Source organism: Vipera ursinii (assembly GCF_947247035.1).
Source record: "Vipera ursinii genome assembly, chromosome: 6".
In the NCBI taxonomy this organism is placed as follows: Eukaryota; Metazoa; Chordata; class Lepidosauria; order Squamata; family Viperidae; genus Vipera; species Vipera ursinii.
The window spans coordinates 73,965,330-73,977,754 of NC_139515.1; the positions used below are offsets into that span (position 1 = coordinate 73,965,330).

Consider the following 12,425-nt stretch of genomic DNA (forward strand, 5'->3'; position numbering starts at 1 on the left):
AATTTATCTCTTTCTCTTACAAGTCTGTGTTTCTTCTCTTCAGTTTCTTCAATAAACTATCCTACCTAATCATCAAAACCATAAACAATAAGTTCATTTTTGTGGAGTCTTTGGTGTTCTCTCAGCTGGGTTGTTTTCTTGCAGATGTTTTGTTGCCTGAGTAGGTTCAGAGTGAGTAAAAGAGTCTGCAACAACCAAGCTCTGAGAGCACCAAGGGCTCCATAGTTCAACGGAGCTACATATATTTTTCTTCTATTGATAAGTTCATTTTCTTTTCTCTTTCACATAAAAAGTCCATGAAGATTTTCCAGTTAGCAATACAGGTAGATAATGTATTTTCTCTAATGAAAAAAGTCAATTTGGCCATCTCAGCAAGTTCCATCATGTTCACCAAGCATCCTTCCACTGTAGGCATTGCTGAATCTTTCCAACTTTGTGCATGCAATATTCTTGCTTATTTAAAAAGAGCTTTTTTAAAAAGTCTTTTTGGTTTCATAGAAAGCCAAAATCTGAGAAACAAGACAACAAAATACCCATGTATGGCTTAGTTGATATCTGATTAATATACTTACATAAAAAGCAAAGGAAATTTAGGAAATAAAAGTATGTTGTCTTCTGTTGCTCTATAGCAAAGTGATTCTCAAGGGGGAGAAAAAACAAATTATATTTTGGTTCTGCTGCTATAGGATTGATATTTTAATATGTTTGAAGACATATTACTCTTCCCAGTTTAATACTCATTGTTAATTTTTTAATCTTGAAAGAACAAATTAATGTTCCATAAATGTGTTAATTTGCAACTGCCAGAAATTCAGTATATATACATATACATACGTACATACGCACACACACGTGTGTGTGTGTATGTATATATATATATATATACATTACATACATATATATATATACATTACATACATACATATATATATATATATATATATATATATATATATATATATATATATATATATATATATATGTTTTCGTAGATTCTCGCGGGTGTCTGTATGTGTAGATCTAGAGTCTCGGGTTTCTTCCCGCGTTCCTTTCATCTTCAGAAAGTTGTGGCGACGTTTCGACGAAATCCCATCCGTCATCATCAGGCCGGAGTGTTCCTCCTGCTGCTTCCAGGAGCAATGCGTGGTCTGGCTGTTCCTTTCCTTCCAACTGCCGGTGGGGCTGTGTTCTGACTGGGTGGAGGCGTGGCCACAGCCCCACCGGCAGTTGGAAGGAAAGGAACAGCCAGACCACGCATTGCTCCTGGAAGCAGCAGGAGGAACACTCCGGCCTGATGATGACGGATGGGATTTCGTCGAAACGTCGCCACAACTTTCTGAAGATGAAAGGAACGCGGGAAGAAACCCGAGACTCTAGATCTACATATATATATATATATATATATATATATATATATATATGTTTTTATATATGTATGTATATATGTCAGCAATCCAACTTCCAACTCTAGGGGCTGGTGCTGATCTCCGTTTCAAAGCCGAAAAGTCAGCACTTGTCCAAGGATGTCTCCATGGTCATGTGGTCGGCATGACTAGACGCCAAAGGCGCACGGAATGCTGTTATCTTCCCACCGTAGTGGTCCCTATTTTTCTACTTGCATTTTTATGTGCTTTCAAACTGCTAGGTTGGCAGAAGCTGGGACGAGTAACAGGCACTCACTTTGCTACGCGGCACTTGGGATTCGACCTGCCAAACTGCCAACCTTCTGATTGACAAGCTCAGCATCCTAACCCACTGGGGATGGAACAGTTTGCCTCCAGAAGGTGTGGATGCTCCATCACTAGAGACTTTTAAGAAGCCATTTGTCCAGGATGGTACAGGTCTCCGGCTTGAGCACTGGGTTGGACTAGAAGACCTCCAAGGTCCTTCCCAAATATGCTATTCTGTAATTTTGACCTCTGTACCTGGAGACTTTGTGCTCATAGTCATGTAGTTTTCTGGACAACAATATAGAAATGGCATCGCTGCCTTTTTTCCAGGATCTTTCTTTGACTTCTTGTCTAGTCTTCTGCACTGATGGTCTCCCATCCTGTACGAATCTGATCTGACCTAATTAGCTTTTTCAGATTAGCTAGAATGTTGCCATTTATCCTGCCTTTAAAACATATTAGGTTATCATTAGAAAGGGTTATTAAGAAGGCACGCTGGTTGTTGTACTGTCTGTAAATTGAAGTATAACATATTCCCTCACCCTTTTCCCCCCCTCCAGTATGGGCTACTGCATCCTATTGGTCCACGGCTTAAACAGGCTTTGCCTGTGGCTACATAAATGGGGAATCACCGCAGTGTCCTTCTCGGCTTTGCTGCTGCTTCTGTTCTCTTGGAAAACAGTGAAACAGAATGAAATCTGGTTGTCAAGAGAATCTCTTTTCAGGTAGGATGGCTTTAAAAGAGCTAGCGGATGGAAAAGCCATGTTGGCTTTGTATGAGTATTCCAGTGCCTTTCTATTCTGTATGTTTTTGAAACTGAAAAAAGGATTTATTGGATTATGAGCTGGACAGCATGTATTTTGATTACTGTATAAGCAGTCACAATAGCTAGTCTGGTACAATGGTTAAAAGCACCATATTAGAAATCAGTAAATCCTGAGATTCCTTAGCTACAAAGGCAGCTCTGGGACCTTGGGTCTAGGTTAGGAATGTCCAACCCGTGGCACATGGGCCACATATGGCCCTGGACAGCTATTAATGCCCTTCTCACAAGATTGTGAACTTTTAACATTATTATGTGACTTGTGATGATAGTTACTATATTATATATTTTATATGCAGCCCAAGACAATTCCTCTTCACTCAAAGTGACCCAGGCAAGCCAAAAAGTCCTAGGATCAGGCAAGGACAAACTACTTCTGAAAACCTGGCCAAGAAAACTAAAGAGACCAGACCAGGCAGTTGCTAGGAGTCAAGACTGACTGACCCAAAGTCACACAATCAGACATACATGGACACAATCTGTAGCAAGGGAGTAGAAAGAAACTTGAGTGATGCAATCAGACATTTAAAATGCTGCCTTTTAAGTCTGTTCTAGTTTCTCCTTTATTCCTCATTTTTTTCTTTGAGCCAAATGACCCAACTGGGAATGTGATGATCACCCAGTCCCCACTAAGTGTTTTTTTACTGTGCTTTTATGCATACATGGCAAACACATTTATTTAATAAGCACCTCATACAAATACTTGAAAAAAATCAATGGCAGGAAATTTAATCAGAGGTTGCATGGGAGACAGTTTGTTATGGTAGAGCACTGTATTAATGTAGATTCTCAAGGCAATCGAGAAAAAATAGATTTTTTTTTCTCTTTATGATGTGATTCATACATGATAAATTAGCATTTTGGCTTGTTCCTCTTCAAATAAACCAGCACCACTTAAAATTTTAATTGGTTAAGAAAACATCAAAGACCTTATGGAGAAGCTTCATGGTTGGTTATTGGCTGTCAGGAGGGCATCATCTGAAGCTTCAGGAGATACTCCAAGAGTTTCTACCAAATTATTTTTTTAATGCAATAGAAGTGGAAAACTTAAATATGTGTAGACTAATGACAATAAAAGCAATTTGGTAACTTGAAGGCATGTGTAGTTTTCATGGCAATCGAATGGAAATGATTAATATTTGCTTTCTTCAGGATGTTTTTTGACTTCCCAGTCTAGTCTACAATCTTCCCCTTCTGCCTGCCAAACAGGTCCAATTTAAAGTAATTTCTTTTCATAGCCCCAACTGCTTTTTCCACCATCCTCCTTCACTTTTCACAGTGTGCCTATCAACACACCACTCAAAAGCTAAGCGTGCTTCATTTACCTCCATCCCTAATTTAATTTTCCCCCTAGACAGGAGAAGCAAAATCAGGGAATATGTGAATTGTTCATAATAACCTCTAGAACCAAGTGATTTCAGAACTGACCTACTATTTCATCATATAAAGGATCCCACCAAAAAAGGTGCCAAGCTTTGAACTACCACGTCAGCAATGGACAACCCTGAATAGAATTCGCACTTCACACGGCATCTGCCAGGACTCTGTATAAATGGGGCATAGCATCCTCCCCTCTGTGTGACTGCGTGATCCCACGACAAACTGTAGACTACATCATGACCGGCTGTAAGCTGGGGGCATATACCAGTCCAGTATCTGATTTTTTAAATATAAACGATGCTGCACTTCAACAGTTAGAAGGCCTAGAGATTGAGCATAGATCTTTTTAACATTTATATTTTATTGTGTTCTACTAATCTAGATGAAACGTTAATATATATTGCTAGTCCATGTATGATATGACATGTGCTAAATCAGACATGTCAAACACAAGGCCCGGGGACCAGATCCGGCCCGCGAAGTGGTTTCATGTGGCCCGTGAAGCCATCCTGGAAACAGTGAGGGAACGGCCCCCACTGCCTTGCCCTGCCCAGAGATCCTCCTTCTGCCAGAGACCCTCAGATCTGTCCCACTTCTGCCCGGGCCCCCATAGGCACCCTTGATGCAAACGATGTAGAGCTGGCCATGCCCACCCAGTAGGCCATATGCACTCTAGCCACGCCCACCCAGTAGGCCACACCCACCCTGGCCATACCCACCCAGCCCCCTGAGGGCAACCGCAATGCTGATGCGGCCCTCAATGAAATTTAGTTTGACACCCCTGTGCTAAATAAATAATTTCATCAGGTCTACCTACTTGTTGAAACACTACCACTTCTCTTAGTCCTAAAATGGGAGTTTTATAGGAAGCTGGTAATGTGTATTCTGTGTGGACAATCTGTGTCCTAAAAAATAAACATATTCTTGACCCATAGCAGTTCCATCTCAAGTGGACCGTTTATGCATGGCACTGCTTTATAGGTTGGTCTGTGAGAAAGGCCATAGTAACCTATTAGGAAGGAAATCATATTGTTCTCAAACAGTATAATTGTGAGTTTTTCCCCCTTTATTTCCTATTCTCAACTAGTTCAATTGTTATATATTTTCTACAGGGAACAGTATCAGATTTTATTGGGCAAATGTTCATGGAAACTATGAGTTGTATTATTCAACGAGAAATGGAAAACATGTTTCATTATTGTTCCTCACATTTCCCTACCTGGCTATGTTATGCATACTTATTATTTCCTATTTTAATTAGAAAAATGATTTTCCAGGTAAAATCTGGCACCAGATTTCAGGCTTTTCAGGGCAATTTGACAAAATACTTAGAAATTTCCTGAGTATCAAAATGTCAGATTTTGCTTCTGTTGATTACATGAGGAAGACTAGCATCATCCAATTAAATTTAAGCCTGGGATTTTTGAGTTATTATAGCCCTCCCTGAATATAACTTTTGGACAAAAGTCTATTAAACTTTTATTTGGCCCTCACCTTCATCTGAATGGTGTTTATAAGAGTTTCCTTGTTCTTTTCAGTTTCACATGTGCTTTTTGTTGCACGTTCAGAACGGTTTGTGTTAATTGAAGGGAGGAGCTTCTGAGTTTAAGAAAGCTGTGTGGGTACTATTTGGAAAATGTTCTAGAGCAGTGTTTCTTAACCTTGGCACCTTTGAGATATGTGGATTTTATTCCCAGAATTCCCCAGCCAGCATGATGGAGAAATACTGCTCTAAGCAGAGTTCTGCAAAGTACAGACCCAAGCATTAATACCTTTCTAACGTGGGAGTATTTTTATTCAACCGCTTTTTGGAAAAGTTGACCCTTATTGTTCTCTCTTGTACTTCAGAAATCTTGGTAGTTGGAGATTCTGCAAAAAGAAACCAAAGGACAGCAAAAGTAGTAGAAGCACCCAAACTCCACCTCTTGTTTTCTACATCAGAGATCCCCAACCTTTTGGGCACCAGGGACCCGTTCCGACCAGAGAGTGTGTGTGGTTTTGTGTGCTGCCTGCATCCCACGGATGGGGTTTTGCTTGTTTGTGCGGCCCGGTTGCTGGCATGCCACAGACTGGTACTGGCCCAGGGGACCCCTGTTCTACGTCACCATCACCACCATCTCCTCATTGTTTATACTTGGCATTGCTTTTTCTCAGACATTTCATAGCTGAGGCAGTCTTGGGCTGTTTTGGGGTTCACTGTCCATTGCCATAGTGATCTGATAGTTGTTCTAAGGCAGCTCTCATTGAAGAGAACAGGACTACTGAATCAACCAAGGTCATATTACAGTCATATTTATCAGTATTATTAGGGGAAGGTGTGTGTGTGAGAGAGGGGGATAATGGACGATAAAAAAGAAATGGGAAAAATAAGGAGCCAAGGAAAAGGAAATACATTTCCCTAGCCACTGAGAGCTGTGTCTACAGTATGTCCTTACTAGCTGTATGCCATCTTAGCTACTTTCTCCTTCTGGGAATGGAGCTGACCATCCTGACACTGATGTTCATCCCTATTCCTAGGCTCCAATATGTCTGTGTCAGAGCAGGGATTTCTTTAGAGACAAAGCTGCAAGCTTGAATTTTTATACAGTGTGTTCTTTTCCCATTATGGTGAAATACCATGAATTTGTCCTTCATTTAGTATTCTCCACATGTACTAGCACTACAAGTCCCAGAATTCTTAGCTAATATGAATCACCAGTATAAAATTCTGCATGATATGATCATTTCATGTATTTATGTTTGAGCAGGCTTCTTTCTCATTTGATGTTCTTTGAGACAGAATAAGAAGTAAGTGAAAAGTCAATAATGTTTAAACCAAGTAATTCACATTGCTGTTCCTGTGTGGTTTGTTTTCCATAGATCAGGAGTCCAAACTCTACCCCATAATGCCAAGGTTCACTACAACTATGCCAATTTTCTGAAAGACCAAGGCCGTGATAGAGAAGCCATCTACCACTACAAAACGGCACTCCAGTAAGTTCTCAGAAATATTCGTAACATTCATTTGTCCTTCTTCCATCATGGAAAAAAAGAACAACAGCCTGATAGCTGGGACATAGGGCTGATTTATCCAGGTTGCAAAATTGAAGGGAAGTTTGGGGCTGCATATAACTCTTTAATTTCCACTTTCATGAGGCCTATCTCAAATCTCTAGAGTCGCTTTAGACACACATTTTGAGATCTGAAGGATCAAGCTTAGAAATTTGAATTGAACAAGTTCTAATGAGTACAAAGTTGCAGAAGGGGGGTCTAGCTGGGCACCCTAAAAATGTTGTTCTATTGTTTTAGCTTTGAATAATTTGAGTGCTGAAGGATATAGTGTCCACCTCCTGTCTTGAGTAATTTGACAACGGCAGATGAGATACAGATGAATATTTCCTTTAAATTATCCAGTTGATCAATTAATTCCCAGATATTTTTACTTTCTGGATTGGAGTTCATGCATTTCTTTGGAGAGAGCGTAGGATTAATGCACTTCCTTGTCATAATCTCCATGCTTATTGTCAAAGGATGTCAAGTTTACAACTAGCCTGGTAAGAGGATGTTTATGTTTAAATATAACATATTGGCAAGGCTTTGCAGTTCTGGTTGCATAAATACATATATAATGCTATCAACATGCATAATCATTACCAGTGGGTATTTTTATGTTTCTTTAGAGAATGCTTTGTGGGCAAATGAAACGTATGAATGTATTGCATTGGAAACAGAAAACTAACATCAGCACAAAAGAGATTGAGGAAGAAAAGAGGGGGAAACATTTTTCTTTAGTCCATTTACCTATTCAAAGTTGGCTGAAAATAATTTTTCAGCTCCAACAGATCTCTTGCACATGTTGTGAAAAGCTGTAATGTAATTTGATTTTCGCATAGTGGATTATTTTAATACAGCCATTGTGGATTTTGTAAATCATAATTTATGTTTGCGCGCAGGAAGTCCTTGACTTACAATCTTGCATTTAACAACCATTTAAATTATAGCAGCACTGGAAAAAGGTACTGACAGTCAGTCCTCACACGTACAACCATTGCAGCATCTCTACAGTCACGTGATCAAAATCTGGGTGCTTAGCTGTTAGCATGTATTTACATCGGTAGCCATGTCCCAGAAACGTGGGATCCCCCTTTGCACCTTCACAGCCAGCTTCCAAGAAGCAGAGTCAGTGGGGAAGCTGGATTCTCCTAATGACCACATGATTCACTTAACTGCAGTGATTTGCTTATAGTTTATAGTTATAGTTTATTTGATTTATATACCGCCCTTCTCCTTGGTAAGGACTCAGGGCGGTTCACAGGGCATATATAAAAAGAAAGACAATACAAAAATTAAAAAAGGATTAAACCCATGCCCAATTAAAAACAGTAATACAAATTTAAAAAACAATTAAAAACCCATAATCCCCCATCAGGCCAGGCCAGCTAATTCGAACAGGTGGGTCTTCAGGCCCCGACGGAAAGTTCGGAGGTCTGGTGCCATCCGGAGCTCCACCGGCAGTTGATTCCATAATGCCGGAGCAGCCACAGAGAAGGCCCTCCCCCTGGGGGCCACCAGTCGACATTCCCTGACTGGCGGCACCCTGAGGAGGCCCTCTCTGTGGGAACGCACAGGGCGGAGGGGAGTCGATGCCGGCAGCAGGTGGTCCTTGAGGTATCCCGGACCCATGCCATGTAGGGCCTTAAAGATCGTAACCAACACCTTGAACCTCACCCGAAAGACAACTGGTAACCAATGCAGCTCGCGGAGCAAAGGTGTAACATGGGAGTACCGGGAAACTCCCAAGACAACTCTCGCGGCCACATTCTGTACCAGTTGGAGCCTCCGAGTGGTCTTCAAGGGAAGCCCCATGTAGAGAGCATTACAGTAATCAAGGCGAGAGGTCACGAGCGCATGAGTGACCGTACACAGGGCATCCCGGTTCAGATAGGGCCGCAACTGGCGCACCAGGCGAACCTGGGCGAAAGCCCCCCTAGTCACGGCCACTATATGATCTTCCAGGGTAAGCCGTGAATCTAGGAGGACTCCCAAGGAGGACTACCATGCTTAACAAACATGGTAAAAAAGATTATAAAATTGGGTTTGATTCACTTAATCATTGGGTGTGATTCACCTTGCTTATTATATGGAAATTCTGGTTCCAGTTGTGGTCCTATGTGGAGAGCTACCTGCACACATCCCGTGTGTGTGTGTGTGTGTGTGTGTGTGTGTGTGTGTGTGTGTGTGTGTGTGTATCGTCTGTCTGTCTGTCTGTCTGTCTGTCTGTCTGTCTATCTATCTATCTATCTATCTATCTATCTATCTATCTATCTATCTATCTATCTACTGTAACTATATCTGTCTATCTGTGTCTATCTGTCTGTCTATCCATCCACTGTAACTATGTCTGTCTGTCTGTCTGTCTATCTATCTATCTATCTATCTATCTATCTATCTATCTATCTATCTATCTATCTATCGTAACTATATCTGTCTATCTGTGTCTGTCTGTCTATCTATCCATCCACTGTAACTATGTCTGTCTGTCTGTCTGTCTGTCTGTCTGTCTGTCTGTCTGTCTGTCTGTCTATCTATCTATCTATCTATCTATCTATCTATCTGTTGTGATTCAGTGTCAGCCTGTGCTCCCAGCAACTGAGTCCAATGAATCTGAGGAGGAGGAGGAGGGGTTTGGAGAGCCTTTGGTATCGGAGGGAGGTTCTGATGCACTGCAGGACTCTCAGCCTGGCCCCTCCAGTCATGTTCCTCATGAGGCCCAGCTGTGTGAGCATGAGGTGTCTGACTTAGAAGAGTCACAGCTAAATCTGTTCAGAGATGCTAGAAGCAGAAGGCAATCCAGCAGAGCAGAGCAGAGAAAATCAATGAGGCAACTCAGTGAGAGGAGGAGAAGGCAGTGAGAAGCCACGCCTTGGGACTGATAATAAAAGGGGAAGGTGTGGGTGGGTTTGGTTGCTGAAGGCAACCATTTGAAGACATTCTGAGAGAGTCCTGGCCTGTTCTTGTTACTTCTGTTTAACTCTTGTTTGATATTTTGATTCATTTATTCTATTGCTTTTTTGTTTGAACTGTAAATAAATTTGGGTTGGGTTTTTCCAGCCTATTGACTGTAAAAAGGAAAAAGGGGTTGTCCCTGATACACAAACAGGGCCAGTCGTAGGCTGGAACAGAACACTATCTATCTATCTATCTATCTATCTATCTATCTATCTATCTATCTATCTATCTATCTATCTATCATCTATCTATCTATCTATCTATCTATCTATCTATCTATCTATCTATCTATCTATCTATCTATCTATCTATATCTGTCTAGCTACTGTAACTCTATTTACTGTAACTATATCTGTCTGTCCGTCCATCCGTCCATCCATCCATCCATCCATCCATCCATCCATCCATCCATCCATCTCTCTCTCTCTCTCTCTCTCTCTCTCTCTCTCTCTCTCTCTATCTATCTATCTATCATAACCCTATCTATCTACTGTGTCTGTCTGTCTGTGTATCTATCTATCTATCTATCTATCTATCTATCTATCTATCTATCTATCTATTATCTATCTGTCTGTCTGTCTATCTATCTATCTATCTATCTATCTATCTATCTATCTATCTATCTATCTATCTGTGTTGTTTCCCATGAAAGCAATGCTAGATAACAAGGACTACCTCTACATGAACCAAGTTATGATTCATGTAATAAACTTTGCATAAGAAAATATGATTTTCTTTTCTCACAGCATCAAAGCCCAACCACGGAATCTCTACCTTTGCTCTTCTAGGGAAAAAAGCATCTTGAAAAGATTTGACCAACTTGCTCTCTGAGGTTTCTGGCAGAGCTTATTGTACCCACAGCCTGGGCCATCTTTCAGCCACCTTTTCAGCATTCCAAAATGCCAAAGTTTTAAACATACACAACAAAAAGGGAAATATGGGACAGACTCACAGGGTCTGAATTTGATTAATGCAAATTGCATTAAAGTAAAACCTACAAGAAACTTAGTCTTGCCCTGCTTCACTGACTTTAGCACGAGGCCCCTGCATGGAATGGGTAGCCACTGCCTTCCCTTGTGGTATTAAGCAGAATGGAACCAATTTGGAGACAGATTGTAACCGAGGGCCGGGGTCTCTGCATAACTGGTTTTGCCACGTGTTATCCTTCTCACCAATTCCTTGTAGCACTCCCTTCTTTGGCATTATAAGCTCCCAAGGATGTAATAGATTTGGAGCTGGCCCTTGGTTATAATACCATTTTTGTCAGCTGTCTTCAGGTAACTTGGTGCATTGTGGCATTTATTCTTGTATTTTTACTGACTAGGAGGCGGAGAAATGCACATCAGGATGTTCTACTTTTACCCTTCAAGTTAGATCTGGACATTTAAATTTTGATAAGGAAGCTTGGGAGTCGAACTCCACACATCTTAAGTTTGCTAAGGTTGAGAGACATTATTATAGATGTAAGGATGGCCCAATGAGTCAAGGACAACTCACCACAGTCCACTCGCCACAGTCAATTCACCACAGGACAACTCGCTGTAGTTCAATGCTGTAGTAATCATTTCATTCAGGATCTTTTGTTATTGGTGACCATGTTTTCTTCAAAATTATTTTAACTCTTGTATTTCTGGTTAGACTTTATTTTATGATTATTGGCCACGGTTCTGTCGAAATTCATTTAACTTTTGTATTTGTTGAGTTGTCCCATGTGGTGAGTTGGCCCTGGCATGTTTTCCCATTCCATGGTCCAATATAGACAAAAATAATAACTGGGAGGCAGTTAGCAGGTTTTTTTGATTGAACTCTTACTCTTGCAGAATGCAATCTCTCTATTATCTCTAGACAGGAAGATGCAGCCCTCTTCAACTGGCACTTAAGCTCAGTCAATTTGTTTGGGAATTAGGCTAAGCACCCAGTAATTGCTGTCAGAGACTTTCTTCTCCCTTTCTCCCCCCTCCCCCAACTCCATAAGCATCAAGTGGCTGGGAAGAGCTTTAATTATAAAGAAGGTTGTTTTTTAGGATTGATTTGCTAGGAGGATTAATTAAGCCTCATTAGGTGTGTAGACTGGAGAGCAAAGCTCTTTTCAGAGCACTTTTGCAGGTATGAAGGACTGGCAGTGAATCTTCTAAAGTTGCTGCTAGCTACACTAAGGGATTTCTGGTTGCTTGGCAACTTGAAATTAAGTTGTGATCACATCTGTCATCTTTTCAACTCCAGCAATTCAGGTGGGCAAAACTAGACATGGTTTCATGTTAGGGCATTGCTCTTCTTGCTGCTAAAAAATCTTTGGAGCTAGCAAGGAGCAGGTAGCACTTGTCTCTTTGATAATAGGCAACTAGATAACCATAAGGTATTTTTAGAAAATGAAAATGGAGGATAGTTAGACAGTGCTTTGCTTGGAAATGACCATGTTGTCTTGCCCAGAAAAATATATAAAGGAAAGCAAGGGTGTATGTGTGTATTGGGGGGTTCCTACGGGGCAGGAGGCTAAAGAAAGGGGGCATATAACTTTCTGGGGCTTTGCACATGGAGATGTCCCTCATAGCAACCATTTTGG

The 12,425-nt window shown here is 40.9% G+C and overlaps 1 protein-coding gene across 1 annotated transcript in view; it reads left to right on the plus strand.

Moving 5' to 3' along the window:
* The window catches only part of TMTC1 (transmembrane O-mannosyltransferase targeting cadherins 1), a 154,263-nt gene that overhangs the window by 90,396 nt on the left and 51,442 nt on the right, over positions 1–12,425 (plus strand). Inside the window, exons 10-11 of the mRNA XM_083365190.1 lie at positions 2,231–2,395; positions 6,734–6,847. Coding sequence (XP_083221316.1) covers positions 2,231–2,395; positions 6,734–6,847 — 279 coding nt within the window. The remainder of the gene's footprint in view (positions 1–2,230; positions 2,396–6,733; positions 6,848–12,425) is intronic.